Source organism: Anguilla anguilla, chromosome 7 (genome assembly GCF_013347855.1).
Source record: "Anguilla anguilla isolate fAngAng1 chromosome 7, fAngAng1.pri, whole genome shotgun sequence".
Classification (NCBI taxonomy): Eukaryota; Metazoa; Chordata; class Actinopteri; order Anguilliformes; family Anguillidae; genus Anguilla; species Anguilla anguilla.
The window spans coordinates 21,235,989-21,262,945 of record NC_049207.1 but is presented as its reverse complement, the minus strand read 5'-3'; the positions used below and the strand labels follow the sequence as shown (position 1 = coordinate 21,262,945).

Here is a 26,957-nt window from a genome sequence, read left to right as displayed (position 1 = left end):
CACGATTAGATAATTAGCTGAATCAGGTATCATAGCGTGGGGATAAAACACAAACCTTAACCCACACCGGCCCTTTTCGGGGAACATTGTACACCCCTGTCGCAGACAGTTGCATGGGATGAAATGTAAATTACAAAATGAGTGAATATTACTGTTTAACCTTCTGTATATTTTGGTTAGTCCTACCTGATATGTTGTTTCATTGTTATTATTTGTATCTATCTGTTGTGTTGCATGCCATTCACCCACAGTCATGTGATAATGATTTACCAGTAATACACAAGAGGAATAATTCTAATGATAAAACCAAATTTTCTGTGCTTTTCAAAACTATGGGCACACTTCAACAGTAAAAGTGATGAAGCATCATTCCTGCTGTTTAATTTATTAGGCAGAAAAAAATGGCTTTTTGTTAGAAAAATAGACTAGGAAGCACATTTCAATGTATGACTTAGAGGTAAAAATTGATATTTTGCTTTAATATTCATTTGTTATCAGAATGTGTCTAGAAGTCTTAAACAGCACAATGGTCAGCTTCTACTCTTGCTTTGATGATAGGCCACTCTATCATTGAATGCATTTGAAAAACAAATGCGCTCAGGCAGCATGATGTATCACAGTATTTTATTTTGCACCATAAGCAACATTGAATGTGTATTGAATCATTTCGTAGTCACGATATTCTTCACATTTTTGTAAATAATGTTTTCACATTAAATCGGACCATGTCTATCAGAATGGAAAGGTAAGGCAAGAATTTCACATACTAAACTGCTCTGCAATATATCTCTATATAAGTTTTCGTAACCCTAACATGATAAATGATATGGCGTATGGTGGCGTAGTGCACTTTTATGTTAAGTTACTTGGATGTTTTTTTTATTTATTTCTACCCCTCATGTATTTGTATTAACGACTCGACTGTGCCTCATTTGCGTGGATACTAGCATTGTCTTTCCTTTCTGTCTGTGTGGACCTTTAACATAGAGACTGGATTGTAGGTTCTGTTGCATGGAAAGCACTTGTTTTCTGTCTGTGTGTACGTATGTATGTGTGTGTGTGTGAGCGTAAACGATTCTAACGTCCTAACTCTTCTGTTTTTCTTTGATTAAAACATTTCTTCTTTTTCCTCATTTTTCTTTAAATTTTAGAGCATTGATAGTCTTTTATTTTGTTATTTTTGGATCTGTGATGCTTAATGCGACTGCTGCATGCGGGGGAGGCTAAGACCAGGTGGCTTCGGGCTGTGGGTCACAAATCTGGGCGTGGCCTCACACTTGGCCCCTCCCTCTCTCTCTGTTTTGCAGAGCGGATTTACCCCGCTGCACATCGCTGCCCACTACGGCAACGTCAACGTGGCCACACTGCTGCTGAACCGGGGGGCGGCTGTGGACTTCACAGCCAGGGTAAGCGTCCATTTGAGACCACAGTTAAACTCAGCAGCAAGGGGCCACTATCTCTTTTTACTATCAGGGATGGCCTAGACCTTGTAACTACCCAGTGTCAATGTCAGTGCACTCACATGCACACACTCCTTTATTCTGACTATCATACACACTTAAAGTATTTTCAATCTCCCCACATACAGTATACACACACACACACACACACACACACACACACCCATGTGCACATACACACTCCATCATTGTGATTCTGCCATATAAAGGTACACATGTACATACACGCCCCATCGTTTTAACTAACAATACACGCTTCTTTTTTTACACTCTTCTTTCACACACACACACACACACACACACACACCACATCCCTCTCCCCCTTCCACCTCAACAAACACAAATAGCACAATAAGATTGCTTCACTCACTAGGGAAAGTGACCTATGAGGACAGCACAGTCAGCTAATTCTCCTTTTATGAGGGCCGCTAGGCCTCCTCTGGCCCTTTCCTCTCCGCTCGTCCTGAATTTTCTTCTTGTGTGGTTCACACCTCCAGACTGTGTGTTGCCATCACTCATCCATGAAAAGAAAAACCCCGCTCAAGCAAATCTTTTCATCAGTCCAGACAAAGACAGAGGAGGGTATTCTGTGTTAAAAAGATTCACGAGGGCGAAGACGCAAACGGTTTTGTCCGTGGAGACGCTCGGGGTTGTTTCCCGATCTCACAACGGGTTCTCTCAGTGTCGAGAGCCGTATTTTTTTTATTCAAAAGAGCTGAGGAGTCAAAATGATGCATTGCTTTACTTTATGCCACATATATCTTTCTCAAATGGCTGATTCTGCTTTGTGTAGCATAGTCAGAATATCACAAATGGCACTTAATTAAATGTCAGTGCAGAAGAAAATCAGACTGTGTTTTGTACTAAATATAAAAAGATATGGTATTTTAAGTCCGCAGACAGCCCTATTTATACTCCCTGCTTTGTACCCATCGCACTGTCACAGCCTTTATTTCTGGCACAAGATGCTTTGCTAATCAGGTGCCAGCTTTGTTGGCTAAAAGGCGCTGCCCATTTGGGAATAAATCATGTGCGTTGCGACGAAGCATCGCCAGTGATGTCACTTAGCCCAGCTCTCAGGTTGTCAGGATGGGCCCGGTCACTCGTCTCTCGATCAAACTTTATTTCCTGCGGAAGCCATTTCAGTGAATGGCCGCCACACCCTTTCAAGAGACTGGATATTACACTTGAGGGGTGTAAAGACAGAAAGACTGCCGAGCCATTAAAGAATGAAGGAATAAGGGTAAGACACAACAGCGAATAGCAAAGTGAATTCACTGGACGTCTTCACTTCAGTTTTGTGTAGACTGCTGGAATTAATACTCAAATCGGACATGTTTCTCAAAGCCAATCTTTTTGGTTGACTCTCTCTCCACAATAATTTCACAAGTGGCCAGATCCAATTAGTGTGTTTAGATAAACTACACGTTTCTCATTTCTGGAATAATGAGTTGATGGTGTGAGTCAAAACTCATGTAGGTAGTGACAATAAAAAGCACTTGAGACAGGACCAAGCCATGTGGCCAAGTGTGGCATATGTATCACAAATTGGAATTGAAAATATGTGATTTCGTATGATTGTCTGCTGTTTAGACTTCGTAAGAAAGATCACTTACCTATGGGATGTGTGAAAATCTCATCTGGGTCACTTCAAACTGCTTGTACAGACAAAGCTCATGAGACAGTGTCTGTGCGCAGTAATGTAGTGTGTGGGAGGGGTGTGATAGTGGAGCATATTATCAGTGTGTGAATTGAGGTGACATGTGGGGTTTGGTGAAGATGAAATTTGGGATTATAGATGACTAGCAGAGGAGGAAAGTCCAGATTCATAAAGTGAAAGTCCTCCCCGGTATTTTGTTCCAATCACCTGGATTTGCTAATTAGCACGATCTTTCAGCCAGGAGGTAGATTTAATTAGTGAAATCAGCTTGCTGAGTTCATCAGTAGATGAAACAAATGGCAGAACTTTTGCTTCATGACCCCTGGACTTTCCACCTCTTGACTTTGGGGATTATTGCAGATGATGTTGAGGTTTGGTAAGGATGGCATTGGGGTTTGGTGAAGGATGGCGTTGGGGTTTGGTGAAGGATGGCATTGGGGTTTGGTGAAGGATGGCGTTGGGGTTTGGTGAAGGATGGCGTTGGGGTTTGGTGAAGGATGCATTGGGGTTTGGTGAAGGATGGCGTTGGGGTTTGGTGAAAGCGACAGTGTCTTTCCCTCCCAGAACGGGATCACTCCTCTGCACGTGGCCTCCAAGCGCGGAAACACCAACATGGTGCGCCTCCTCCTTGACCGAGGGGCGCAGATCGATGCCAAAACTCGGGTGAGTCTCTCCGCCGCCCCCTGCTGTTTTACCCACCGCTGTGCAGTGTGCCTATCTGTAGTTCCTAATATCAGAGAGCCTCTGTTCTCTCTGCCAAACTGGCCGTTATCACTCTGTACATTTATATCCCTCCTGTTGTCTTTGGCACATTCTTTCTCAACATTAAGCACAGTAGAGACAACCTCTTCTAATTTAAACAGTGGTGAAAAGCCAAGCAGCAGACTGCCTGTCTGCATGCCTGTGCATGTGTGTGTGTTGAATTGTGTGTACGCTGAGATGCCTTTTTGAAATATTTTTCTACCCATGATACAACAGCTCTGTATTAACCGTGCCCTTGAACATTCAAGGCTTTCAGCATGCTGATTCTCTCATCAGCAACAGAATTATGTCTGTTTTCCTCTATCACGCATTGCATGTTAGCATTTATTTTTCTCTTCCGCGTTTGTTCCATCTTTGATTGTCCACTTATGAAAGAGAATGGAACAAATTACCTCTACTGCTGTAGTTAAGGACCGGAGCTCACAGCATATAGATATGTGCATATTTCAGTCCTTGAACTGAATGTACGCGTAGTTCCTGAATACATCTGAAAAGCTTTTCAATAGCTTCAGTAAATTACCAGCCAAATAAATGGGTAATAGCAAAATCAGTATAAAAAATGTCAGCAAAAGCACAATATTAATATGTGCTATATTCACAGTAATGCCATTTTGGATAAGGGCATCTGCCAAGCAAATAAAAATTATTACAATAATGACATTTACAGAAGGCTCACTGCTGTGTGAGTGAGTACCAGGTGGTGGTGGATATGTGGCCTGTGAGAGAGTGCACTGCATTGACTGTGTGTGTATGTGGCATTGACTGCGTGGTAAGTGTGTGTCTGTGTGTGTGTGTGAGTGTGTGTGTCTGTGTGTGTATGTGTGTGTGAGCATGTTTCACTGACTCTATGGTATGTGTGTACCTCAGGACGGTCTGACGCCACTGCACTGTGCAGCGAGGAGTGGGCATGACCCGGCTGTGGAGCTTCTGCTGGAGAGAGGGGCACCCATGCTGGCCAGAACCAAGGTACTGTACTGTCTCCTTCATGTACACATTTACATGCACATGCACACGCACACACACATGCACACACGCACAGACAAGCACGCACACATGCACATGCTCACACACGCACACAGAGGTTACTAAAAGGGGACTATCATTCCATGCCTGCCAAATGAGGACCATAGTTTCTAAACAGTAGTCATAGAAAATTTTGTTTTAAGATCAGTGTTCACACACACACACACATACTGTATATGTGCATGCACACATGCATGGGGACACACATTCAAGCACAAACCTCTCATATTCAACAAAACACACACACACACACACACAAACGCACAAACGCACACATGCACACTCACACACAGTGAGCAGAGGAGACTGGAGCCAGACAGTAACGTCTGTGGCATTCTAATCAGTGCAGAGTGTGTTTGGGTGCTGCAGTGTGTGTGGGCATCTGACAAATGCCATTAGGAGCACATTCAATCTGCAGCGTGTAGCACTGGCACTGAGGTTAATCCTGCACTGCAGAGTCTGGATTTAGAGCATGGTAGCACGGTACGCCACCATCGCTGCTGAAGCTGACGTCAGTCCTACAGATGCTAAACCTGTCTGAGAAAAAATAAATGCTTCCAGTGGTTTAATGGAAAATGTAATGAGCATGAATTTTTGAAAACGCACATATTGTGAATCTCGCAGATATATGATTTTGGCTTCTTTAGTGGCCATAAACAATAAGTGCCATCCCAAGGCCTGCCTGTACACAGTAGATTAAGTGTACATAACTGACAATAAATTAATTCCATTTTCAGCTCCAAGTAAGTGTATAGATAAATGTATGTGGGTATGATATGTGCACCTACATGACCGCTCTTTTGAACTTCTTTCGCTTGTCTTAGTTCTTGATCAGCTATGCATTGCATTTCTGTGGTGCTAAGGGCTAGCGCAGTCTGTAGTTTAACCCATACTATTTGTGCTTGACTTTGGACACAAGCGAGTGCCTAATGAGTATATTTAAATGTAAATGTAATGGTTGTTTGTAAATTGGGCCTTCTCTCTTCCCACAGAATGGTCTATCTCCACTCCACATGGCTGCCCAGGGTGACCACGTTGAGTGTGTCAAGCATCTGCTGCAGCACAAGGCGCCTGTTGATGATGTCACTCTGGACTACCTGACTGCCCTGCATGTGGCAGCCCACTGTGGCCATTACAGAGTCACCAAACTGTTACTGGACAAGAGGGCCAACCCCAATGCTCGTGCTCTGGTATACCCGTAGCTCCTCCCCTTTCACCTAACAGCCTATCAAAACCCACCTTTATACTATATATTGTTTCATCCTATTAAAATTCACTGCATTATGGATGAATTAGAGGTCTTACCGTGTTTTTATTTCAAGTGCCATGTCTTTTTATTCATACATATATGTGATTAAAATATGCATGTAAGTTTGTCTGGCAGTCTTGAAAATTCTTTTCTTAAAATGTCTTCCCTGACTGCAACAGGAGTCCCATTAGGGGAAAAACAGTTTAACGTTGAATAATAATGTAATACTATAATAATAAACCTCTGAACCCAATTCTGTTTTCATACGATGTAACATGATTTTAAATATCATTAGTAGTCATATTTATAAATGTAATCTTTTGTGCCATTTTAATGATTGTCTGACCTCCATTTTTCATGTGCTGAGAGTGTGAGTCTCATGCTGTGTGTTGTCTCCCTGCAGAACGGGTTCACCCCCCTGCACATTGCCTGCAAGAAGAACAGAGTGAAGGTGATGGAGCTGCTGGTGAAGTACGGAGCTTCCATCCAGGCCATTACAGAGGTACAGCTGGAGCCTCACTCTTTAAAATGGAGGAACCTGCATCTGGAGCTTCACTCTTTTAAATATAGGAAACTGCATCTGGAGCTTCTTTCTTTTAAATATAGGAAACAACAGTGTTTTTAATGTGTGTTTTTTTAGAGGCTATTAGAGTATTTTTAATAGAGGTTTAGGTGTTTTGAAGTGTGATCTCATTGTTTTAAATTGGATCTTTCAAGTGTTAAAGGGACATTTAAAACTGAAAAATGATAGAAACAACCATGATAATAATGTGTTAATATAAGTTTTCAGTGCTTTTGCAAAGGTTTAGGTGTTTTGAAGTGTGATCTCATTGTTTTAAATTTGAGCTTTCAAGTGTAAAAAGAGCATTTAAAACAAAAAAATTACTGAAACAATAGTGATAATGATATGTGTTAATGAGTTTTCAGTGTTTTTATAGAGGTTTAGCTGTTCTGAAGTGCAAGCTCATTACTTTAAATTTGAGCTTTCTACTGTTAAAGGGAGATGCAAACCTTTATATGGGAGTTGATGTCATTTAAAAAAAATATTCAGTTCTTAGTGTTTTTATAAAGATATTTGAAATTAGGTTTGTTGAGTGTTTCAGATGGTTTAAAGTTAAAAAATTTTATGCCAGTATTTCAAATGGGAATATTTATGTTTTTAATGGAGCTTTCTGGGTTTTTAATTGAGGCTTTAATGTTTTGAATTGGTTGTAATTATGAGAGAAGGAGACCTAGGAAATGAGTTTGCGTTTGTGTTACTTTTCTTGTGGTAAATGGTGTAAAAGTGGGAGATATTTGGTGTAATTGGATTTTTGCATGCTGGGTCTAATTTTGGACTGGGCTCGAGCTGACATTCTCCTGCTCTGCCCCTCCCCAGTCCGGCCTCACCCCCATACACGTGGCAGCCTTCATGGGCCACCTCAACATCGTCCTGCTGCTGCTGCAGAACGGAGCCTCGCCCGACGTCAGCAACATCGTGAGTGCGCTTACCCAAGATGCCCTGCGGTTACTTTGAAGGAAGACCTTGCCTTCTCTTGAAATTAGTCCTCCCTTTATTTTAACATACTCTTTTGGGCTAGAAAGACAAACCAGCCTGGTTTGCTGGTGAGTCAAGTCAAATACATCTTTATCAGTCCCAGAAGACACAGAGGAAAACCATGTCTTCCATCTCAGAATATCATCAATATTTTAATAGTATTCTGATTTTGCTCCTCCTACACACATGTTTTATATGTGTACAGTAATGCGAGGGGTTTGTGTGTGTGTACATTAATGAAGGTGGTCTCTCTGTGTGTATGTGTGCAGTAATGCAGGTGATTTGTGTGTGTGTGTGTGTGTGTGTACGGTAATGCAGATGGCTTGTGTGTGTGTGTGTGTGTGTGCGGTAATGCAGGTTTACGTGTGTATCTGTACAGTAATGCAGGCGGTTTCTGTGTGTATGTGCACAGTAATACAGCAGGTTTGTGTGTGTGTGTGCATCTGTACAGTAATGCAGCTGCTTTGTTTGCTTGCAGCGTGGGGAGACAGCGCTACACATGGCGGCGCGGGCTGGACAGGTGGAAGTGGTGCGATGCCTCCTGAGAAACGGTGCTCTGGTGGACGCACGAGCCAGGGTGAGACACAAGGGCACCATCATGCCATCTGGATGTGTAACTCATGATGACTTTTGAAGTTATGAAGACCAGATTTCTCAGCAGTATACTGCACTGCTGCTATATGTCAACACAGCACACTGCACTCAAAACGCAACATATTTGTTATCACTGCTTCAGCCTAATTTACACATAGAAAGATATTACATGGAAAATGTGGATGCAAACTCGCTCAAGGTATTGATCCATATTCACACGTCTGCTTGTCCCAATTGCACCTTATCCAAGATGAGTATTGACCTGTGTGGTCGAGGCTTTACTGAATCCCCTCCCCCACCCCCAGGAGGATCAGACCCCTCTGCACATCGCCTCTCGTTTGGGGAAAACGGAGATTGTGCAGCTGCTACTCCAGCACATGGCCCACCCTGACGCCTCCACCACCAACGGGTACACGCCCCTCCACATCTCCGCCCGCGAGGGGCAGGTGGACGTGGCCTCCATCCTGCTGGAGGCTGGGGCCTCCCACTCCCTTGCCACGAAGGTGAGACTCCTCCCCTATTTTACAAACCCCTCCCCTATGGTAGAGAGCCCTCCCATATTTACCCCAACCCTGTTTCAATTCTTCTCTACTTTATTGACTCCTCCTCTGCTTTAGAGACTACTCTTCTGTTTTTACAGACTCCTCCCCTTTCTGGCTCCTCCTAGATTTAGGCGACTCCTCCCCTTTCTGGCACGTCACCTGCTTTAGAGATTCCTCCCTTTTATAGACAGTTCCCTTTCTGACTCCTCACTCGTTTTAGAGACTCATCCTCTATCCTGTTTTAATGGCGCCTCCACTGTCTGTTACTCCACATACAGTAACTGTCTGTGGCCCCTGTGAGCTTGCCTGGCCTTACCTGAGAGAGCAGTTACAGCCAGCGTCAGTAATGCCTGCTGGGTAGCCTAGTCTTGGGCACTAGTGTCCCTGGCTTTATTATTTCTGCCTATCTTCACTCACATTAGAAATTAAAATAGATCCATATATATTCAATAAATGATTTACATCCCATCACTTACTTGTTACTCAATTAATGGTAAAACTGAATCTCAGAGTGCTTGGTTTAACTGAATTATTATCAATATTGTGATAATGTGTCTTCAACCATTATCATGCTGCACAGTCTCTCTTTTTATCCTCACTCCTCTCTCTCATTTCCCCACCCTGCTTCATGCTCTCCCTCCTCCTCCCTCCCTCTCTCTCTCTCTCTGAGGAGATGGGTGTGGTGGCTGTAAAAGTCCACTGTAAGCACAGCAGCTCTCTGTGGCAGTTAAGGGCTTTCACACATAGTAAGGCATTTGTAGATGCAATGACCTACTGTACAGTACCTGTCTCTTCAGCTCAGATGAGATTTGACTTGAATTTGAGTTCCCTCCCCTCACTCCAAACAGTGATGATGAATCTAGGCTAAGTCAATTTGGTGCAGGTGTATCAATGCCCTCTGGCCTTTTGTTTACATTAATCGTGGGCCATTTTCCTGCGATGTAGTCATTGTCAGGTTTGGCAGTGGTGTGAAAATGGGCAATTATTAGACAAAGGATTTGCCTTCCTCCTGGATCCTGCTGTAAACACATCAGCCGTGTGACATTGGAAACAGGCACGCTCTTGACCGGCCTGTGTGCAGCTGAAGAGCACCCCCTGCTGTTTGTGAAATATCAGTGTTTTCTTCACCGGCTCTGAAACTTCAGGTGTTTTCATCACTATGGGATGAAAGCTCACAGCAGAGAGAGGGAATAGGTTTTCTGTGTGCTGCTGAGCTGAGGGCAGGTGATATTTGCCCTACCCATTAAATATCCCCCCCCTATGTTTTTCACAGTATTCCAGGTTCCAGCCATTGATTACTTTTATTTCTCAAGTGTAGGAGACTGACATGAAAGCGGTCGACACCTGTAGTGAAAGAGACTAGAGGACAGCAGGCAGTGTGCTTTCATTCATATTTTTCACTTGTGTAGCACCTGGGTTGTATTGCCCTTGTATGTCTGATTGAGGTATTAACAAAATAATCCTCTGCTAGATTGTTGTTTTATTAGTGGCAGTGGTTTGACATTGCATTTTATTTTGCCCCTTTACAGAAGGGATTTACGCCCCTACATGTAGCTGCAAAGTACGGAAGCCTGGATGTGGCAAAACTCCTCCTGCAGCGCCGTGCCTCTCCGGACTCTGCTGGCAAGGTGAGAATTACACCCCTCTACTCCGAGATGAGGATCATGGGATAGCTGTTTGTTTCCACTGACGGTGAAATATCAGCTCTCCTTAGACGGAATATAAGACCCATTTTTAAAGTCATTGTGTTGCATGTGTACATTCACTGTGTTAAACTGTATGTCTATGTTTTTGGTAGGCTGTGCATTGAAATGCCAGCATGAGTATACACTTACATTTCTACTGATATTTTTCTATTGAGGTTATGTTCACAAAGTTCACAACAAGAATAGCGGTAAGCATAGTTTGATTTAATCAGCAATTTATCTGCTGTTATATGGTTTCTTTTTCTAATTATTGTAATTTATCTTAGTTTTTTTTTTCATTTTAGGCAATAATAAGAAGCCATTCCCAAATAAATGCTCTTTCTTTTTTAATAAGGAACCAGGCAACAAGCCTTCCACAGCTTGCGCATTACGTTGAACTCTAACCCTCTCTTGTAACCTCCGCTCCTGTAACCCTTCTTTTCTTCGTGTGTGACTCTAATGGCTGCTCGCGCTCTGGCTAACAGCTTGTTAATCCGTCTGCGCTGACGTCGCCCTTACAGAATGGCCTCACGCCTCTCCATGTTGCCGCTCATTACGATAACCAGAAGGTGGCGCTGCTGCTTTTGGACAAAGGGGCGTCTCCCCACGCCATGGCCAAGGTGAGACAGTGATGTGGGTCTTTGTTGGTCAGGAGACGCGGTCTGTGCTGGATTTGGCTCTCCTCCTTGTTCTGCGCTGTGCCTGAATGAACAGCAGTTGTTAGGTATCTCGTTTGGAGGTTATTTATTTAATTAGATTGCAGTCTCAATATGCTTCCTATGCGGTCACTGATTACAGCATTGGCAGTGATATCTCATAAATGATGCAACACTGAACGGCGAATTGTCTCTATGCTATGTAGGTATGCAGTAAGCCCACCAACCCAGAACTTTGTGGCCAGTATACCTGCCATCCCAATTCTCTCTTTCCTCATTTGATAACGCGGAACCTTTGATAGAAAGTGATTGGTCCTCTGTACCAACTCTTATTGGCTAATCTAAGGCCAGAGACTTGAGGCTATTCAGTAAAACCTGTCCCCCCAACGCCAGAATGGCTACACCCCGCTCCACATTGCTGCCAAGAAGAACCAGATGGACATAGCCACCACCCTGCTGCAGTACGGCGCGGAGACCAACATCCTGACCAGGCAGGGCGTCACCCCGCTGCACCTGGCCTCGCAGGAGGGCCACGGCGACATGGCGGCTCTGCTGCTGCAGAAAGGCGCCCAGGTCAACATGGCCACCAAGGTGAGGCCGCGCACCGCAGACCGGCGCCCCCCACTGACCGGTTTGTTGGGTTTTTAGATTTGGGTATGAGTCATTCAGTGCATTCAGGGCCCTGAAGGACGGTTACTTACTGTATGTCTGAAAGTGTCAGTTTCTCTCGCTGTCACTGATATGTCTGCGTGAGTTTCTCAGACACTGATGTGTCTGTGTGAGTTTCTCAGACACTGATATGTCTGTGTGAGTTTCTCAGACACATATGTCTGTGAGTTTCTCAGACACTGATATGTCTGTGTGAGTTTCTCAGTTACTGATATGTCTGTGAGAGTTTCTCAGACACTGATATGTCTGTGAGAGTGTTTCAGTTACTGATATGTCTGTGAGAGTGTCTCAGACACTGATATGTCTGTGAGTTTCTCAGACACTGATATGTCTGTGTGAGTTTCTCAGTTACTGATATGTCTGTGAGAGTTTCTCAGACACTGATATGTCTGTGAGAGTGTTTCAGTTACTGATATGTCTGTGAGAGTGTCTCAGACACTGATATGTCTGTGAGTTCCTCAGACACTGATATGTCAGCCTGATGCCTGATGATGTCTTTAGGAATCTCTCAGCTTCTGAACTGTTTTTTTACCCACTTTCGGTTTCAATGTTCAGTTTTTGTGACAATCAGAGCCATTTAAGGCACTCCACTCTCACCATTGAGCAAGGTCATTGGCACACAGAATGAGCAAATCATCTCCCGTAATTAGGGGGATTACTCACTGCTGGCCTCTGTTGCCTTCATTCATCCATCTCGATAATATATTTTCACCCTCTCATGAATAAATTGTGGGAGGGAGAGTGGTAGACTTATTAGAACTGTTATTGGATGGCTGCGGGGGTTTCTGGAGTCAAACTCAGCACAGCAGTCACATGACTCTGCAGGTCACTTCCTGCTTATCTCAGCAGGGAGAACTGATGAAAGGCTGAAGGCTCTGAGCTCACAGTTGAGAGGCTCAGCAGGGTCAGAGCCTCTTTAAGTGGCTCCATTCACCTGCAGGTTTCTGACAGTGTGAAACCCACGTGGTATGTCCCAGACCACCACAACAAGGGCTAAATTCACCAGTCAGGCCTGAGAATCCTTCCTTTCATTCACATCAGCGCTTTTCAACATCTCTTCCCGCCTCATATTTACATCTTTGTAAACAGTGGCTGATTACCCCACGCCATGGGCCATCCACTGTCCTGCTGTCAGTTTGATGACAAATTGCTGGTCCCGCGGGCCGCACTGTTGCGAGCGTAGCTGCGTGAGACGGACAGCGGTCCCCTCCTGCCTCATCCCTATAGGTCACGGATAGCGCAACGCGCACAGAGGCAGACTCCCTGAGGCCCACCGGCACAGCAATATGCCACTTTCGCTCCATTGTGTCTGTAAAGGTCGCCTGCCACTCAAAATGGCCGCCCAGTCTGCTCCCTCTCCCTTATCGCGACTCCTCAAGATGGCCCTCAGTCTAATCTCAGCAGCAGACACCCACTGCCTGTGTCATATGCAGGTATCACAGGGAAAGATGGTCTGCTTCTTTCTCTCATAATAGCGCGGCGGTAGGCATTGTGTTCCATAAATCGATATTTCATTTCGGTGCAGATTTGGCAGCCAGTTCATCCCATTTTTTGAGCCTTTGTTTTTCAGCTAGGGTCTGAACTCCTTTCTCCACAGCTGGCTTGCGTACAACATGTCTGGGACATTTTTGTGCCACTTGGAGCAAGCTTGTTTTGGACAACAAATACATCCCAAGACTGTTTGGGAAACACTTGCCTCTTAACATTACCTCGCAACCAAGTGGGAAGGTGACCGGAAGGTTCCTCAGTGTGGTTGAAATGGTGGCCAGTCTCCGGTCCCCTCTTTTCGCCCTCACTAATCACACTGTGGTTTCAGCACAGCCTTTTGATCCAGTGTCTGGGTGTGTGACTTATGAATGCAAATACAAATATGAATACAAAACTTTATTGTCCACAAAGTGGAAATTTGCCTTTGGCTTCACCATAAAAAGACACGAAAGAAACATACAAAAGTTCAAAATACAAAATACAGTTACTAGACCTAAAACTGTGCCACAGCCGCAGCAAAAACCCTGAGATACATTTGGTACAAAACAAATCTTACAGATTTTTTCTTAGTTTTACTGTGTTTGAGGGTTCCTTCAGAGAGAGACCATGTCTTTTCCCTGGTTTTTACAGAGTGGACTGACCTCCCTTCACCTTGCTGCTCAGGAAGACAAGGTCAATGTGGCTGAGATACTGTCCAAGAATGGTGCAACCCTCGACCAACAGACCAAGGTGAACGAGGCATCTTATTTATAATGCACTTATATTCATGTATGTTCTTACAGTACGTGTGCGTGTGTGTGTATAATTCCTGGTATACTGCTTAACAATTAGTTTAAATTATTTTGCTATTAAATAATGTACATTTTTAAACAATTTTAAATATTTTTTTTTCCCAATTTGACTTGGATAAAACTAAATGTATTCAGGCTGTGGACTGCAAAATCAACGTATGGTGCTGCTTCTTTTTCACTAAATGACTGGATGCCTGCTTAGTAAAGTGATGTTGATTATTTTTAAATAGTCACACGATAAACCCTCTCTCTTCCAGCTGGGCTACACTCCCCTGATTGTAGCTTGTCACTATGGAAACGTCAAGATGGTGAACTTCCTGCTGCAGCATGGAGCTAGTGTCAATGCGAAAACCAAGGTAACTACAGCGCCAGCAAACATGGGTTTAAACAATGAACTACTAACTAAAAATGAACTTTCATGTAATAAATATAACAAAACTTTATGTGAGGAGTGCACATTTCACTGTTAAAGAGTGATGGATAGGGGCTTTAAGTTGCTTCTTGAAGGCTGTTGGGGTTTTGACGTACGAAAGTGGAGTTGGGCTCATTGTAGTTGATTGAGAGGAACGCTAACCTGATGCTGCTCTTCCTGTCCTCTTTCCACAGAATGGCTACACCCCTCTGCACCAGGCAGCCCAGCAGGGAAACACTCACATCATCAACGTGCTTCTGCAGTCTGGAGCCAAACCCAACGCCATCACTGTGGTGAGTGACCTGCCTGTTAACACAGGCACATACTGTGGACACACTGACACAAGGAACACATATGCACAAATATACACACGCAACACACACAATGCACATAGGTACAAGCACACACACAAGAACACACACACACACACGCACACATGCTCACACACACACACACACACACACATACACGCACACTTAAGCAGCATGTCTCAGTTAACCATTACTCCCTTCCTGCAGAATGGAAACACAGCTCTGGCTATCGCCCGGCGACTGGGCTACATCTCAGTGGTGGACACGCTCAAGGTCGTCACTGAGGAGATCATCACCACGACAACCGTGAGTGAACCCACTCTGCTTGGAACTTCTGAGAAGTTTGGTTACCATAGCAGCTGGTCAGTTTTATAATCAAAAGGAGATGTTGGGAAAGAGGGGAAATAAGGTGCATGATGGTCATAGGGCATTCTGAAAGGAGATTGATAGAAAGGACAGATAACGATGTGGGGGCAGAAGGAGATGGTTTCAGTCACATGGCTACAACTCACCTTATGCCTCAGAGATGATGCCTTTTCAGCTGGGGAGGAGAGAATCGCAGTAATAGTTCATCTCAATGCTGCACTGCACCACTTTCATTCCCACCAGCCCCCATATTAAAGTGCTATTGACACAAAAGGTGCACCTATTCTAATACTAAGATTTCCATGAATGAAGAAGGAACACACTGATACAGAAAGTCATGGCATCTTTCAGACATTTCACATAATATCTGAGTATTTAGCTTACGTGTTTCAGCTTATGACAATAATGAAATTTTCCTTTTGCTCTTCACTTCAAGTTCAGAATTTTATTTAACTGAACCCTGTCATTTTATGTGACTGAACCCTGTGATGTAAGAAACTTGAATGTAAAAAAAAAAGAAACATTTACAAAAATACACATGAATGTGTATGAGTTAATAGATCTGTAGATCAGCAGACTGCTCTAATGATGTTGGTTCAGCTGGTGCTGACAGTCTGGTTTCAAAGTACTTCAAACCTTTTGTGTGTGTGTGTGTGTGTGTGTGTCTGTGTGTGCCTACGTGTGTATGTACATGTGTGTGCTTGTCCCCTGGCAGACGGTGACGGAGAAACATAAGCTCAATGTGCCGGAGACCATGACCGAAGTCTTGGACGTTTCGGACGAGGAAGGTGAGTCCTTCAATTTGAGCCAGTTTGCAACGACTCCTCATTTTAAACCTATGCCACAATTAGAGCAGTGCATTGTGGGAACTGTGGTCTTGTCTGTGGCACTTTGTTGAGATCCCTTTGGTCTGTGTACTGATTTTGAAAGCCACTGTGCACGCGAGGTCAAAAGAGGAGGTACACTGTGTAATGGTATCTCTGGGGTCAATGCCAAGTAAGTAAATACAGTATGAGCTGACGAGGCAGACTTGCAATTGGTCTATCCTTTAACAGAGCGTACAGTCCACTCCCATTTGTTGGTGGGAGCCTATCAGCAGGGCATTATGACTATTATCATGTTACGCAGGTTATGGGTACATATATCACACTGTATGCCCTGCAGTTCTCAGACCAACTGATGATGATCTGCTCGCAGATGACTTGATGGATGTGGAAGGTACAAAGCTGGGTTGTGTCTGAGGCTGCCGTGAAGTAGAACTTTTATCCGAATTAACACTTAACTGCATGAGAGGTGGTGTGAGGATTCTGGGTTTAGTGAAAACCTATTACACACAGTGAATGAAGCGAGTCCTAAACAGCTAGTTTACAATATGGTGGAATTTAGAAAGCTGAAGCCTCAGCTTAATGCCATGGTGTGTTACGTTCCCCTTGAGGAATGAAGATATGTGGGTGTGTGTGTGTGTGTGTGTGTGAGTGTGTGCATGTGCGTGCCAGTGTGAGATGCATTTGTACTGCTGTGTGTGTGCATGTGTGTATTACATTTTGGTTCAAATTCGTGTCTGCACTGCTCAACCCAGGGATAAGCCTGGTCTGTTTGGAGATTTCTTCTGGTGAGCAGAATTAAAGTACCCCTCCAGATGTATTTTAAAACCTTAAAAATATTATATGTTGAAGCAAAGGAGCTCAAAACATTCTCTGGATATTACATTCCCCATTTACTTTCATTGAGTTTGCGTTTGTCTCAGCAGAAACCATTGATTTCATCTTATTTTTTAGCAGCCATGCATATGTTTTTATGAGATGTTTGTATTTGACTTCAGAATCCTAAACATCTACTTTTGTTTTGCCAAAAGAATTGATTGAAATGCGATTTATGCTGGTGTGCTCGACATAGACAGGCTTTCCTGTTGTCTGCGTGATGGTTTCCATGGTGACCCCTCCTCTGTGCAGTTGGGTGTGGCATTCCTACTGGAGTCATTAATCTTATCTGAAAGCACTCCTGTTTGCAGGCTGCCCTCCTGCCTGCTGCACACTGAACACTGCTGGTTCTTCATTTTCAAATATGTTTCTTTTTCTTATATTTTCCCAAGCAGCTGTTTTTGAGCAGTAGCTTTAAATGAATCAGAGCAGGGTCACACTTTATACTGTGAACCCTATTCACTCCTGAAGCCTTTTTGGAAAATGCATAGTATAAGATATTTGTTTTCAGTGCATGACACTAGAGAATATAATTTTATGCAACGTGTTATGTCATCGCTCATAATTCCATTTTCATCAGAATGGTTTATGAAAAGGTTATGACATAGGCTACTTCACAAATGCTATAGAGATGACACACTTCATGTAAAATGGGACCCAAAGTATGGTAATTTATCAGTGTTTCAAGAGGTCCAAGGCCAGAATTGCACCGGATGCGGAGTGTTTGCGTAGCAGAAACCATGCTGTTACACAAACCATGGTCAGTTGCAGAGTGTGTACGAAGTGTGCACTATATGTAGCATACTTGATTGCCATGCTTCACTTCCGCTACGTAAACGCTCCATGTCCGATGTACTGTAATTCCAGCCTAATGCTTACAGAACCTTAGCAGCAGTCACTGGTTATGGATATAACCTGACCTCCTCTCTTGTTTGGTCTGTTAGTTTTCCTTTGTTTTATCATTTTCTTTCTTAACTTTTCTTTTTCCAGGCAGCCAGTATACTCTTGGCACCAGAACTTCACTATCTAACTACAGTATGTCCCCCCAGTATCTCTGTCGGCACTCCTTGCTTACTGTCCAAGTAGTGACACTGCCCCCTGCTGTATGCTAGTGGCAATTGCAGCTGTAGCACTTCCACGCACGCTTTCATGTGTGCAGCCGCTGGGGTCCTTCCCAGCACAGAGAGCTGCACCTGGGCTTGGTGCTAGATGCTTTAAAAAAAGACTGTTGGAGGAGGAAGATGAATATGAGGATGGTGTGATTACATGCGCTGTGGGCCTCTGCTTTGTGTTGGAAGGTTGAGAGCCTTCTGTCCTCTGCTCAGTCTGTTGTGTGTGTGTGTGTGTGTGTGTGGATACCCTGACAGGGCGTAAATCGCAAATGATGGATGTGTGTGCTGTCGGCTGTTTTTTTTACGTTGCGTTTGGATATTGGATTAGCACAGATGCTCATTCCCAGTGCCTGTGTTCTTTTATTACCGGTTATCCGTGTTTCATCTGTGTAGCTGTAGAGAACAGTTGTTGCCTTTAAACTGTCTCGTAATAAGATTTAGAGTGATGTAAGAGGTTGGTGCCTGGCCATTCGCGAACGTTTGGATGTGTTCTCTGTGAGCCTGCAGTCCGTGTGAGTGTGTATGGACTGTGCTCTCACACCTCAGTGGTTTACAAGCTCTTTTTTTTTTTTTTTGCTGATGATGGATGCCCGAAGCAATGCATATTCATATTGGCCATTATACAGGGCATACTTTAGAGATGCTATTAAAAACACTGCGTTTAAGTGCTGCCCTGAGGTACAGCGGGTAATAGCGTGTTTCGGCTGAAGTGCTGAGGTGTGCAGTTTGCAGATTATCTGTTGTGCGTCCCTTGGAAGGCTTGGAATTTGGGGACAGCCCTGGGGGGCTATGTTAAACCTGGACCGCTACCAACCCAATGCGCTCTTACATCATGTTTTTAAACTTAGAACTCATTCCCAAATCCAGCCCTGACTGAAGGTTCCACTGTTCTCAGTGGATGAGAAAGTAACTTTGTGAAGTCCCAGTGCCAGTGTGCACATTAAATTGCCTGGCATAAATGCCTAGCAGTGACCTAGACCAGGAAAAAGGAATGAAATGCAAGTGTGATATTAGAATGGTCTCAGGCAGTTATTAAAAAAATTTGTGGCCATTCAGTTCTTTTCTCTGTGTTGGCGTTTTGGCTGTTACAGAAAATCAAGGAAATCAGTTGTTAGCAGAATGTGTATTGTTGATCCATGTTCAGGCCACACATTCAGTTGCGATGATGTGGTTTGTGTGTATGCACCAAGCCCTCTATAGTTTTCTGTGTGCGTGTGTGCTCTGTGAATGACTGGCAGCTGTTTGGAGTGGTTTTTAAGGGTGGCGGTTCCTCTTTTTGACACACGTCACCCTGACTCCCACTCGCACCACTCCCTGGTGTCCAGGTGACGACACCATGACGGGGGATGGGGGTGAGTACCTGAGGCCGGAGGACCTGAAGGAGCTGGGTGATGACTCCCTGCCCGGACAGTACCTGGACGGGATGAACTACCTGCGTTTCAGCCTGGAGGGGGGCCGGTCTGACAGGTAATCCAGTGTGGGGGGTGGGGTTACACCTGCTAGGATCTACTAAAGACCTCTACAGTCTGAGCTCTTATACAGTGCTAGGCTAGTCCATTAGTCCTCACAGTATGCCTGTCTTGGCTTTTTTAAGGGAAAAAACCAAGAGGGACATATTGTTTACCTGATAAATTACGTTAGCTCAGGAGTATACTGCGGACATTAAGTATGGCACAGCAGTAGAATGTACTTAGAGCTGTCTAATTCATTTAATCATTGCAGTGTGTACATATTCCATTGTGTGTGTTTGTGTTTATATGTGTGTGCGTGTGTGCGTGCATGCGTGTGTGTGTGTGTGTGTGTGTGATTCTGGCACATGATATGCTTGGCACATGACTGTGCTGCTATTCTGTGTCCTTAAGGAAGTAAGCGTGTGAAAGGTGTGGGGCTGCAACATCAGTGTCTGTTCCCTCTAACTGTTCCATTTGTTTTGTCCCTTAATATCCACCCCACAATGTGCATACTGTAGTCACATGCACAGGTATGTACTGTGGAAATAAAGTGCTCTGCATTTGTGCTTTAGTCAAATTAGTTTTGTTGCAATTGCACTGATGTAAGTACGTCAGCATATATTCATATAAATTATTCACACACACTTTTTATTTCTGTGGGAAAACTTTGTGTGTTTATACCTTTTACAAAATTCATTTTCAAATATGTTATGTCATTTTTGTGTATGAATATATTTTGTATGTAGTCAGATTATTGCTGTCAGTGTAGGTATTTGTCGCATGCATTTTCTCCATTCCCACTAAGAATATTGCCCCTCCCATTCAACATTTCCTTTCTTTTCAATACCTGAACTGCACATCCCTTTCTCCTCATCATGTGACCATCTACAGCCAATCATGTCAGCCTTTGAGATTGTGTGCTCCTATCCATGCAGAGCTTCACTTACAAGCCATGTTTCATGCCTCTGAGCCAATGGTAACTACCATGTCCCTGGAGATCTACCATCCTATAGGTTTTCATTTCAACCCTAATTTGGCACACCAGACTCTACTAATTAGCAGCTCAACAAAGATCTCTAGCTGTTGAATGAGGTGTGCTATGTTAGGGTTGGAATGAAAACCTACAGGATGTTAGAACCAGGTTGGTTACCACTGCTCTAAACTGAGATAATGTGTAGATTATCGACCAATCAAAAAGCCCCACAGGGGTGCTGGTGGGTGCCTCATACAGTGAAGGTGCTGTTCTAGTGAATGGATGGGCCCCACAAACTGGTTTCAATTTTGGACAGTGGCAGCACTGTCTGGCTGGCAGCCCCACAGGGCGATGTATAAATAGATCTGGCACCACCCAAGGATGGAGGATTTCAGTTAGTCTTGATAACGGTCTAGTCTCAGTGCTGGGCCTCAGGGTGTGGTCAGGTCAGTTGCTGAGGTCAGACAGGGAAGGGGTGGAGCCAGCTCAGTGCAGTGGCCTGATGGACACAGTCAGCTTTTCCCTGTCTTCCACACCATCTCCATCTTCCCTTCTCCTCTCCCCGCTCTCCTCCCTGTACTCCTCCTTTCATGTCTTCACCCTTCTTTCCCTTCACCTACGCCTGTCACCCACCATTTCTGTGGCCACGCCCCTAACCCTCCTACCTTCTTTCAGTTCTGACAGGTCCCACACTCCCACCCACCGTGGGTACTACTCCCCGAAGGAGGGCGCCATGCTGGAGGAGATGATCTCCAGCCACCACGTAAGAACACTGCACTGACCTGAGATACTGTCTGAGACTCACCTGCACTGACCTGAGACACTGTCTGAGACTCACCTGCACTGACCTGAGACACTGTCCGAGACTCAACTGCACTGACCTGAGACACTGTCTGAGACTCACCTGTACTGACCTGAGTCACTGTCCAAGACTCACCTGTACTGGCCTGAGACACTGTCTGAGACTCACCTGTACTGACCTGAGACACTGTCTGAGACTCACCTGTACTGACCTGAGTCACTGTCCAAGACTCACCTGTACTGGCCTGAGACACTGTCTGAGACTCACCTGTACTGACCTGAGACACTGACTGAGACTCACCTGTACTGACCTGAGACACTGTTCAAGACTCACCTGTTCTGTTTCACAGAGACTTACTACTATATTGTGCTTACCATAATAATTCTCAGAGAGACTCACTGTCTCAGGTTAGTGCAACTAAATATGTATGTGTATGAAAATCTTGTATTTTTATTATGGGAGACATAATTGAAAGGTGTGTGTTATTATATTGAGCTGAATCATTGTTCCTCATTGAATCAAGATGTTCCTCCAATGAAGGCATTAAATGTGCTATGTACTGCCCTGTAACGGTACATTCAGTACTGTATAATAACGTGGTGATTTGATGAAAGTCCTGTGCATAAGTGACCATCAGCCACATTCAGGTCTAAGCAAGCCTGTCCTTGTCCCTTGCCAGATGACAGCTCTTTCCAGGGAAAATGAGAAGGATTCATACCGCATGAGCTGGGGAGCTGAAAACCTGGACAATGTGGCCCTATCCTGCAGCCCCTTACACTCTGGGTTGGTACTATCCCCATACACACTGACACACACACTCCCACACACACAAACACACACGCATACTCACACACACACACTCAGTCTCACACACACATGTACACACACATACACACGGCACGCACACACACAAACACACACACACACACACACACACACATACACATGTACTCACGCACACGCTCAATCTCACATGCACACACACACACGCACACACATACATCTCTCACATTCACACGCACACACACACGGTACACACACACATGCTCACACACATACAGAGACACTCGCACACAGGTACACAGCGTGGTTACTGTTGTTATCTCCTGGAATGACACGCATTCCCCACCCTCCCACAATAACCAGTGCTTAAATACCCTGGCTGTTTTTCTCAGTATTCTGCTGCTACATTTTATTCAAACCTTCCAGTCCTCATTCTGGGTGGAGGCCTGGTTTGCATTTAATAGCAGTATGACTGACCAGCTCAGTAAACTTCCAACATAAAGCCAGCTTTCACTCACTAACACTAATTGTATTGCCACTTAGCTCTAACATAGCAGGGCCTGTCTTGTAAGTCAAAGTCTCAAAGTCTTTTATGTCTCAGAAATAGCACCTGCCTTCGCTAGCTTTTTGTGGCAATATTTTATGCTCAGACACAGTTGTGATTGTGCATTGTAATTAGAACTGGAGAATACTGACCAATCACAGAGCTCAAAAACATTTCTGTACCTGCTTAGTTCTCAGTGTGATATGAATTTCAGTGGTTAAAAACACCTTCAGGAAGTGCAACACAGCTATTCTGTGTTATTGCTAATTAGTGGTCTGTGATCGTAACTTTGTACAGCCTTCTCTGTAATTTGCAACATGTACTGCACTGAGTATCATTTGGTGTGGCTCAGGTTAGCTCTTGTACACACATTCAAAAGTAATTTATAAATTACTCTGTAAATGTAAATTGTGTTCATTTTTGGTCTAAATGATATACCAAAGGTAAATTTTGTGTTTAGAATGTATTCCTCACTAACTTAGTCTTTTCGTTGTACTTAGGTTATTTGCTAGCTGGCTGTTTCTTTTGGCACTACCACTGATAATCGCTGTGAAAAAATCAGCATGTTAGAGTAATAAATTCAGGTTACTATAATAAATATGTTATGAGAGCTAACAGAGCCTTTGAACACACTCAGGAATTAATTGGTTCTAATGCACAAACAATTCAGACAGCTCTTTCTTATTCTCTCTCTCTATCTCTCTCCCTCTCCCTCTCCCCCTTTTCTGACTCTCTTACCGGGTTTCTGTTCTGTTTTCAGCCGTTCCTCTCCGTGCCATGATCATGACAACAGCAGGTGATGCACTGCACCTTGGCCTCTCTTCTTCCCTCTCTTCATCCTCCTCTTCTTCCGCCCCTCTCAGTGTTCTGACCTGATGGCGGGTTCTCTCTGTAATCCTCCCGCTCACTCTGCCTCTGGGCTCTTGCTGGGATACTCTCTTTCATTTAGATCAGCTTTTTAAAAACAACCAAAGGAGCATCCAAAATCACCAGGGTTAAATTCACATCTTTCTTTCAGAGGGAACTTTGGTTCAGTTAGATTCCAAATGGGACTAAAGAGTCCTATCACACCCTATATACACATCTTAGAATCCCCCTACCTCAGTGGTTCTACACTGCACAGCAAAGACTGGTCAGGTGGTGCCATATGCTGTTCTGTATATACTGTGGCTTGTCGCTAGTGACCTCACTGTCACAGTCTCACAGCCTCTGAATCAAAGTACATTCTCTCCCTGTGGCAAGGGACACCTGAAAGAGCCCAGAAGCACCTCAAGCAAAAATCAAACCCACGTCTTGTGAGGCATCAACACTAACTAAAGAGTGCTTTTGCATTCTACCTTTCCCCTTCCCTCCTTTGGGAACGGTGCCTAAACACTCAGTCCTTAACCTAAAGGAGCGGACGCACGGACGCATGTGTTTACATGTGGCTCTGCCTGTTTGGTACGTGCTGCGGATGACAAGGTCTTCTCCAGCTGCCATTCGCACTCAAGCACACCCTCGGGCAGGCGTTTGAGACACCGTGGCCAATCAGAGACTGATTGGGGGTCTTGTAGAGAGAATAGTTACTGGGTTTACCAAGTCTTATGCTTGGGGCATTGAAGAATCTGACCTTCATCCCTCCTTGTCTTGTCGGTATCCATTTGTCACAACTCACAGGCCATTTTTGATATTGTGATTGAGTCCAGTCATTGTTGTTCCTGTTTCACAGATAATTACCTCACATTGTCCAGTACTAAGTGAAACTGCTGGGAAATTGAGGTTTCCTACCCTAAGATTTGTGGAGCCTTCATATGCTTTCAGTGACTCACTTATATGAACCATTTTTGTTCTTAGCAATTTTTAAAATCTTTTAGTTGGTTCATATGAGTCCATGACTGACAACATGTGAAAGTTCAACCCATTATGGGGTTCATGAAGCCTTAATAACCGGTAACTACTGAGTGGTGTGTTTTTTGGTCTGTGGTACAGTATGTGGTTCTTAAACATCAAGGTTCACAAACTGACATGGTGTGTTGTCCTTTGAAATGAAGCCTGCATGTTGCTGTGTGTTTCTACCATAATATGTTGATGAGAAGGTGTGGTCCAGCCCTGGGGACACCATGGTTGTATCTCACTGCATGTTGTGTTTCCCAAGGTGCATCTGTGCTTTTAACTTGTGTTTCTGCATGAGGGGTTTGTACAGAAACAAGGGCTCCTGTTTATTTCATTATCAAATATCTTAAGCAAGCCCCATTTTTAAATGTAATATTCAAGGCATGTTTTAATTGAAAAGGTGGGTTTATGTACATTTTTTGCAGTAAATATTCAGTTACTCTTCACTGTTTTTGAGTTTATGAATTATTAGTGTTTTATTCAAATCAGAAAGTTACTGTTTTATTTATTTAACCTGAATCATACCACAGCAGACCCAGCTCAATAAGTGACATACTGTAAATGGCTGCTTAGGGCCCCAGCACCAATAAGGGCCCCCTAATTATTCTAAATTTTATGCATATAATGTTGGGTTGGGGGCCCCTCAATGGCTAGCACACTGCACAGTTAGTTAAGTATTGAGGTCAAATCCAGATTCATGCATGATAACCATTCTCTTGTTTTTCTGACACCCCTTTGTTAGTCAAGACTAATAGCGCTCACTCTGACAGGAAGTGCCTTATTCTCTCTGCTGTACATGTGCGATAGCCTAATTTAATGTGGGTGTGTATGTGTGTGTGTTTTTGTATGTGTGTGTGCGTGTCTGTGTCTGCGTGCGTGTTGTGTCCCGCAGCTTCCTGGTCAGCTTCATGGTGGACGCGAGGGGCGGGGCCATGCGAGGGTGCCGCCACAACGGCCTGCGCATCATCATCCCCCCGCGCAAGTGTAGCGCCCCCACCCGCGTCACCTGCCGCCTGGTGAAACGCCACCGCCTGGCCACCATGCCCCCCATGGTGGAGGGCGAGGGGCTGGCCAGCAGGCTCATCGAGGTGGGGCCGTCTGGAGCGCAGTTCCTCGGGTAAGAGAACTCTATCCCACAGAGCGAGAGAGAGAGAGAGAGAGAGGAGAGGCAGTAGCAAGAGACTGTGTAAGATGGTAATATAGAGAAAGATAGCTTATGGAAAACCTGTAAAATATGACATCTCTGGCTTACAGGTAGCCTCTATTCACTTGTAAAGTATGGCAACTAATTGTGGGCGGCGACTGGTAGTAAAATTGAGGTTTATATTAATGTGTATATTGCAAACTGAACTGTGTGTTCATTGAACACTATTTCAACTGTGATAGTAATATTGTTTTCGTGCAAATTTGATAATTGCTCGGTTATTTTATAAGAGCAACATGTTATATCGGCTTGCTCAGACATGTACTTGCTTACATGTGAAGTCGTGCTCCAGACATCTGAATTATTTTCTGATAGTTTTAGCTCTTTTAAATTGGCCACAATTGCTTTATATGTTCTGATAAAAAGATGAAGCATTATCATGTGTTGCCAGAATTCCCTTTCACGTCTCTCATTATTAACATTTGATTATTTGCTCTTCAATGCCTTGACAGAGCATTAAAAATGCGGTCATAATGATTTACTCTGGAAAGCAAATCCAAGCCAGCAGAGCTCTTACCAGTCCCTCTCTGGGTCTCTGGATCCAGTCAAATGTTTTAATTTACAAACTAGCTTATCTGTGGACATCACTCTGGCGCCATGGCTGCAATGATACAGTACATGGTAGTGACATAAGAGCTACATTTCCTCTTTACTTCCAATTACATAGTCGTTTTTTGGAAGACGAATGATAAAAGCAAGTTACTGTATTTTTTTTTTTTTTGGTTGTTGTCGCAACACTGTGTCCAGACCATGCCCTTGGGCACTATGGGATGAATGGCCTGAAACTCTCGGTCTTAAGTAGTTGATGTTCTGCTATTAATAGCTCCAGCAAGGCCAGCTGCATGTCCTTGCATGTTAGAACTTGGACAGGCTTGCCTTGATTTAAACTTCCAGTGCTTTTTTTAGACATGTGGCTCATTCCCTTCCCTCCTTCCCCAGAGCGCTATACTTCCCTGACCGTTTTTCCAAAATGATCATGATTTGCCTTTTCATTACGGGATTCTAATTCTAAGCTACTCTCTTAGCTCCCCAGTCAATGATCCTCTTACTAATAATCTCAGTTAACTCATAAAATCTGCCCCCTTCATCCCCGCTGCCGCCACCCCTCACACGCCCCATTGCTAAAGGCTGCCTTTACTCCTGCTAATCTGAGGGGGCATCCGTGTCTGTTTTACGGCTCCTCTCCGATCTCAGCAGGAGCCCCGATCTAACTCTGACCCCTTAACGGGACCGTTTTAAGTGGGAGTCCACTTAGAAAACTGCTCCATGGTTGCTTTGTTTATGTCACTGTAGCGCAGTGAGGAATGGCTG

The 26,957-nt window shown here is 44.1% G+C and overlaps 1 protein-coding gene across 1 annotated transcript in view; it reads left to right on the top strand.

Moving 5' to 3' along the window:
- LOC118232307 (ankyrin-2-like) overlaps window positions 1–26,957 on the top strand; it is a 104,226-nt gene that overhangs the window by 39,368 nt on the left and 37,901 nt on the right. The window contains exons 8-30 of the mRNA XM_035427194.1: window positions 737–745; window positions 1,308–1,406; window positions 3,685–3,783; window positions 4,750–4,848; window positions 5,898–6,095; window positions 6,558–6,656; window positions 7,533–7,631; window positions 8,170–8,268; window positions 8,591–8,788; window positions 10,357–10,455; window positions 11,034–11,132; window positions 11,562–11,759; window positions 13,956–14,054; window positions 14,374–14,472; window positions 14,723–14,821; window positions 15,047–15,145; window positions 15,921–15,993; window positions 19,343–19,484; window positions 19,987–19,998; window positions 21,117–21,204; window positions 21,923–22,026; window positions 23,331–23,366; window positions 25,335–25,559. Of these exons, the coding sequence (XP_035283085.1) occupies window positions 737–745; window positions 1,308–1,406; window positions 3,685–3,783; window positions 4,750–4,848; window positions 5,898–6,095; window positions 6,558–6,656; window positions 7,533–7,631; window positions 8,170–8,268; window positions 8,591–8,788; window positions 10,357–10,455; window positions 11,034–11,132; window positions 11,562–11,759; window positions 13,956–14,054; window positions 14,374–14,472; window positions 14,723–14,821; window positions 15,047–15,145; window positions 15,921–15,993; window positions 19,343–19,484; window positions 19,987–19,998; window positions 21,117–21,204; window positions 21,923–22,026; window positions 23,331–23,366; window positions 25,335–25,559 (2,471 nt within the window). The remainder of the gene's footprint in view (window positions 1–736; window positions 746–1,307; window positions 1,407–3,684; window positions 3,784–4,749; window positions 4,849–5,897; window positions 6,096–6,557; window positions 6,657–7,532; window positions 7,632–8,169; window positions 8,269–8,590; window positions 8,789–10,356; window positions 10,456–11,033; window positions 11,133–11,561; window positions 11,760–13,955; window positions 14,055–14,373; window positions 14,473–14,722; window positions 14,822–15,046; window positions 15,146–15,920; window positions 15,994–19,342; window positions 19,485–19,986; window positions 19,999–21,116; window positions 21,205–21,922; window positions 22,027–23,330; window positions 23,367–25,334; window positions 25,560–26,957) is intronic.